Source organism: Charadrius vociferus, unplaced genomic scaffold (genome assembly GCF_000708025.1).
Source record: "Charadrius vociferus isolate BGI_N301 unplaced genomic scaffold, ASM70802v2 scaffold341, whole genome shotgun sequence".
In the NCBI taxonomy this organism is placed as follows: Eukaryota; Metazoa; Chordata; class Aves; order Charadriiformes; family Charadriidae; genus Charadrius; species Charadrius vociferus.
In genome coordinates, this window is record NW_009646847.1 from 860,916 (window position 1) to 866,570 (window position 5,655).

The following is a 5,655-nucleotide window of genomic DNA, read 5'->3' on the forward strand; positions in this document are numbered from 1 at the left end:
CGGTTCAGCCAGCAAGTCTGGAGAGAGCGGGGATCGGCCCGGACAGAAACGCTTTCGCACTCAGATGACTAATCTCCAGCTAAAAGTTCTTAAGTCATGCTTTAATGACTACAGGACACCTACCATGCTGGAGTGTGAGGTCCTGGGCAATGACATTGGACTGCCAAAGAGAGTTGTTCAGGTCTGGTTCCAGAATGCTAGGGCAAAGGAGAAGAAGTCCAAACTCAGCATGGCCAAGCATTTTGGTATAAACCAAACAAGTTATGAGGGACCCAAAACAGAGTGCACTTTGTGTGGCATCAAGTACAGCGCTCGACTGTCTGTACGTGACCATATCTTCTCTCAACAGCATATCTCCAAAGTTAAAGAAACCATTGGAAGCCAGTTGGATAAGGAAAAGGAGTACTTTGACCCAGCTACTGTACGTCAGTTGATGGCTCAGCAGGAGCTGGACCGGATCAAAAAAGCCAATGAGGTTCTTGGTCTGGCAGCTCAACAGCAGGGCATGTTTGATAACACCCCTCTGCAAGCTCTTAACCTTCCTGCTGCATACCCAGCACTACAGGGCATCCCTCCAGTCTTGCTCCCAGGCCTCAACAGCCCATCCTTACCAGGCTTCACTCCATCCAACACAGGTGGGTATGGATATTATCACACTGCTCAGAGACACAGCTTAACTTGACGCATCTTTAGCACAAGCGGATGTTCCTTTGAGAATGACTGATAACAGGATACCCGGCCCTTTAGTCGAGCATGTTTATTTGACAGCAAATAAGCAATAGGTATTTTATCTTTAGTTCCTGAACTCCAGTTTTCTAGCAAAGTCTGAAATAGAGCAAGATCTAGACATGCTGCATATCTCTGTTTCGTTAGCACAGACTAGAAATTCTGAAGCACCTTCAAGGAAACAGAAAATAGAGGATTTATCAAACAGAACAGAAGGACTAATGTGCTGGATGCATTGTTCATTATACCTTTCCTTTTGTTATTAAATTCAGTTTATGTAGTGCCATCCCAAGTTTTCAATAATTCTGAACTGTTTCTAGGGAAAAGTGTGATGTCCCTGGTAGCACTGGTGACAGAAACTTGGAGTGTCTTTATATAACGTCCTTATGGTGACCTCCAGGACAAATCGTGATGCAGCTGTGGATTGGTTGTTGAGCAATGGCTGGGCACAACTTGGAAGTACCTTCTCAACAAACAGCGTAGTCATGGGACAAATCTTACTTTGTATTTTAATGAGATTTTTCTTCACCATACTACATAAAAATGAAATTTGGCATAGTAGTTTGGGTGGCCTAATCCCAGATATTGGACTTTGTTTTTTGAGGATGCTCCTTTCCCTTGTACCTGGTGGATGGGTGGAAAGTATAAGATGTGTGGCAAACACTGGCAGTAGAAGATACTACTCAGTAGACTAGAAGTGACCTAGAAAACTTGGATCCAAGGGCCTTATTTCACCCCTGCTACACCCGTGGCATCCCAGACACGTGCCTGTGTCTGAATTGCCACTCATGACAGAGTAATTGATGTTCTCGAGGAGGCTTGCTTTCACTTGGCAGGCTTCTCTGTTTACTTCTGATGATCCCTCTTCAAGTTGACTTTCACCAGGGCTGCTCTACGTTTACAGAGATATGCCAAGAACTGATTCCAGTGTCTGGTCTCGGCAACAGGCTGAGTCTGTCTTGGGCTGGAAGGCCGGTGACACCGTAACGCCTGGTACAGTTACACCGTATGCCAGTGTGCGTCTTTGTTTTCTACAATGCGACAATACAGGTCTGCCACTATTAGACAGTGTCCAGAAATTATAACTTTCTCCTATGGTACTAAACTAATTGGCTAATGATGAGTTATCATCCATGGTGTGAAGCCTAAATAGGATCTGAGCATCTTCCTGGCTTCTTAATCAGAAACTGGAGTGCTATCAGTCTCCAAAAAGACTTTCTGATGCTTTTGTTCAGCAAGCTGACTCTGAAGTTCCTTTTCCAACAGATTGAAAAACTCAGTGCAGATGCTGCATTGTGACATGGTTGTAGCATGTTAATAAAATTGCCATTCTTTTGTCATCCAGGAGGCAAATCATTGGATAAGCAAATCAAAGCCTTAGACAAAAGGACAGTAGCTAGTGTGAATAGCTACGTGGCACTTGAACAGCTCATCTGACATTCGCAGGAGGGACAGAACTGCTCACTGTAAATGACATCACTAGCGCCTGAAGTTTTTGTGTGGTTGCAGCGACGTTGAGTATCACACCCTAAAGAGTGCACTAGAGACCCACGACTCAAAACAGGCATCTTTCTCTCCCCTTGGAAGTGGCTGTGTTCACCTTTTTCTCCATTACTGCTCATCTCTGAAATATCTTCTGTTGAAAAATGAAAAGGAGTTAAATCTAAGTGTATTTGTTCAGTTCTGGCCTTTCCAAAGATGATCCACTGTCTTGGACTAAGATCCTTTTTTCCACAAGAGCAGCAGAGGGGATTACCTTGTAGCTTGTTTGCTGATGTCCGTGTCAGAAGGTTCTATCAGAGTAAGTTTTTCTGGAATCTGGAAAAGCAGAAAGCTCAGAGTTAGGGCCTTGACAAGGCTTTTATTGCGTAGTTACAGAAAGGTTGTATTTCCCACAACCCCCAAAGCGAAAGTAAAATTGTTCTTGACTATAGTTGTAGGATAGATCATTGTAATTAAACCATTTTTAAAAACAGTTGCTCTTTGAAATTGCTGCTGCCCGTTCCTGCTCCTTGAAGCTAGTTCTAGCTACATGCCTGAAGGGCATCTTTGCATGCCAGGATTTTGTCATGCAATACTTCTGTTCTTACCAAAGATCTCGTTTCAGAGGCCAGAACTAGGCCAAGAGGATCTCTTTGGCAAATTATGTTGCCAGCCTATCGCAGGTAGCTCTGTGCTGTTTACTTAGTAACCCAAATTTATAGCAAGATCTAAAATTACTTTTTTGCACTTCAATCTATATTGTTGCTTTTATTTCTCTCCAAAGGCCAGTATGTGTCCTGGGGAGATGGGGCTACATACTATGAATGTTAAAAGCAATCAGTGACTGCCTAGACAGGACTAAGCTATTTAGAAAGTCAAACAGACTATTTGTGGCCTTTAGATAAAGCTCCAAAGGTCAGGCCATCTCAGCTCAAAGCCTGTCGAAGCAGATAAGGCTGTGCATCCAGGAATGTTATGAATTAGCCGCTGCTCCTGCGCTTGAACCTCTCAGGGACTGTTCAACTAGGGAACATCAGTTTCAATGGCATCTATCCATAATATGCCCTTATCTGAAATCTGTAAGATTGCTACGTGGAGGCTCACTTCATACACTTCATACCTTCACAAATCGCTATTGTCTCGGTACTGCATCAGGAGCGGATGCAGGTTTCAGAAGGGCTTTGCATCAGCCATCACTGAGTTCTCCTGGCTCTTGGCCACCCTCCTTCCTGCCCTCCTGCGGGGCTCCTTCTCCAGGCTGCCTTCTGCAGAGCCGCAGCAGCTTTGTCTCCTGCCCTTCGCTCAGGAGGCCAGCGCCGGGTGCAGGTTTCCAGCATCAGCGGATGAATGCAGCGCTGTAGACAAATGAGCTGTTTATAGGAGGGTGTAGTGCAGCCAGGTCTTGGAGAGTGCTTTGCTTCCCTGAGCTGCCAGCGACTACTCAGAGCATGACGCTGCAAGAAAGTGGTTTCTGTGCTGTATGTTGAGAAGTATGGATTCCTTCTGCCCTACACCAGCGTTACAGGGCATGGTTAAGTGACAGGCTCTTGCGATGCGACTGTGCAGGCAGCAGTCTGGGATTGGTGTCCAGAGGCCTGAGGAGCATGTATGTCTTTGCACAGAATTTACATCTTGTGCTCCATCAGCCTCTGCCCCAGGTCCTGCCGTCTGCTCTGGCCAAGGACCTGGGTATCAGGCTGCCTGCTGGCGGCAGGGATGCCATGGTTGAGGATGCCTACACTTGTTCCTCAGGATCAATTGTGATGATTTAAGACCTCACCAGGATAAATGGGGCAGCTGCAGCTCAAGCAGAGCTGTTGGCCCCAGCCCCTGCCTGTGTTTGAGTCCCTTTGACACTGCCTTCGCAAGGCAAAGGAGCCCATAGCGGCTGGATTTCCTTGCCAGGAGCCACCGCCTGTGCACAGCGATTTCCTGCTGGTGTGCTTCCCCTTGGAAAGACTTAAAGCTGCCACCATGCCCCAGATCATCCCCAAAAGGGGCAGTTTCTCCTCTCCTCTCCCACTGGATGTGTCACAGAAGAGGCACAACCTAAAATAAGAGTTACTGTGCCTCCGTGGCTGATTCTTAGTTCTGCGACTGTTCATACTCAGACCGCCTTTGAGCAGTTTCCATCACAGCTGTAAGGACTCGCACTTTGTTCGTGAAAGGTTAGATTTTGTTGAATGGTTTTGTGGTGAGGGTGGATCCAGCAGCAGGTTCCTGGCTCCAGAGCCACAGAGTGTACGGGGCTGCACCAGCAGAATGTTAGAGCTGTGTTTCATTTTTATTTTCCCCAAATGGTGTTGAGGGACTTCCCAAGCAGAACGTTCCTTTTTAGGAGCACGTTCGCCAACTGCAGTGGACGTGACTAATGGATGTGACTCCGGGAGCCACACTCCTCTTACCCCCAACTGCTGTCAGCTGTGAGAGTAGAAATCGGCACCGAGAGACTGTGTTGCTACTGGCTAATCCTGCCGTTGGGAAAATTGAAATGGAAAGATGGGCAGACTTCACATTCCACCATTAATCCATGTCCTTTGTGAGGAAGCATCACAACGCTTTTAATTCTACCCAAAACACGATGTTCATGCCCTGGGGGGATGTCTGAGTACTGCATAAACTCTGAAATTACTAAGAAGCTGTGCACCCAAAGCCTCTTACATTGGAAGGAAGGAGAGGTTTGTGGATTCGTGAACATCAGCCTAATTAGGACAAAATAACAGATTTAGCCTGCTCACTCCTCTTCAGTTGCCATGACCGGGGCTTTCTAATCTGCGGAGATCTTAACAAGATTGACAGTATGTAGCACTACGGCCATTTGACATAGCACTTTCCTTCTGCTGGAGTCTTTTGGCCAAAGGACCAGTTAGTGCAGATGTAGGAAAAGTGCCCGTCCCTGTCATCAGGTGTTTATCATTCGGGAACTTCAGAGGGGTCAGTAAAGCAAAGGCTGTGCTGAGCATCCCAGGCAGCCGGTGGCTGTTCCTGGCAGAGACACCACGGTTGGTGCTGCCGGGCAGCATGGCCGAGCCAGATGTGGGTGACGGGGACTGACGAGGCACGTGCCCACGGCATGGGGCCTCGGGGAGTGGGGAGAGAAGCCGTTGCCCCAGAGGAAGCAGGAGCGGCAGATGGGCTCTCCAGCCCACGCTGCTGCAGCGCGTGAGCTCAGGACGGTCACTGCCCTTGCGGAGAGGGGACGGCGGTGCAGGGGCGGTTGCGGGGTGGCCTGGGGTCACCCCGCCTTGTGCTTTCTGCCTGCCCAGTGCCGAGCGACTCCTCACCTTTCTCTCCTCACTCTTGCAGCTTTAACTTCTCCCAAACCCAACCTGATGGGCCTGCCCAGCACAAGCGTCCCTTCGCCCGGCCTCCCCACCTCTGGATTACCAAATAAGCAGCCCCCGGCCGCGCTGAGCTCGCCCCCCCCGGCACAAGCCACGGCGGCCG

The 5,655-nt window shown here is 48.4% G+C and overlaps 1 protein-coding gene across 1 annotated transcript in view; it reads left to right on the forward strand.

Annotated features, from left to right (window-relative positions):
* The window catches only part of ZFHX3 (zinc finger homeobox 3), a 113,570-nt gene that overhangs the window by 106,566 nt on the left and 1,349 nt on the right, over window positions 1-5,655 (forward strand). Inside the window, 2 exon segments of the mRNA XM_009894075.1 lie at window positions 1-635; window positions 5,515-5,651. Coding sequence (XP_009892377.1) covers window positions 1-635; window positions 5,515-5,651 — 772 coding nt within the window.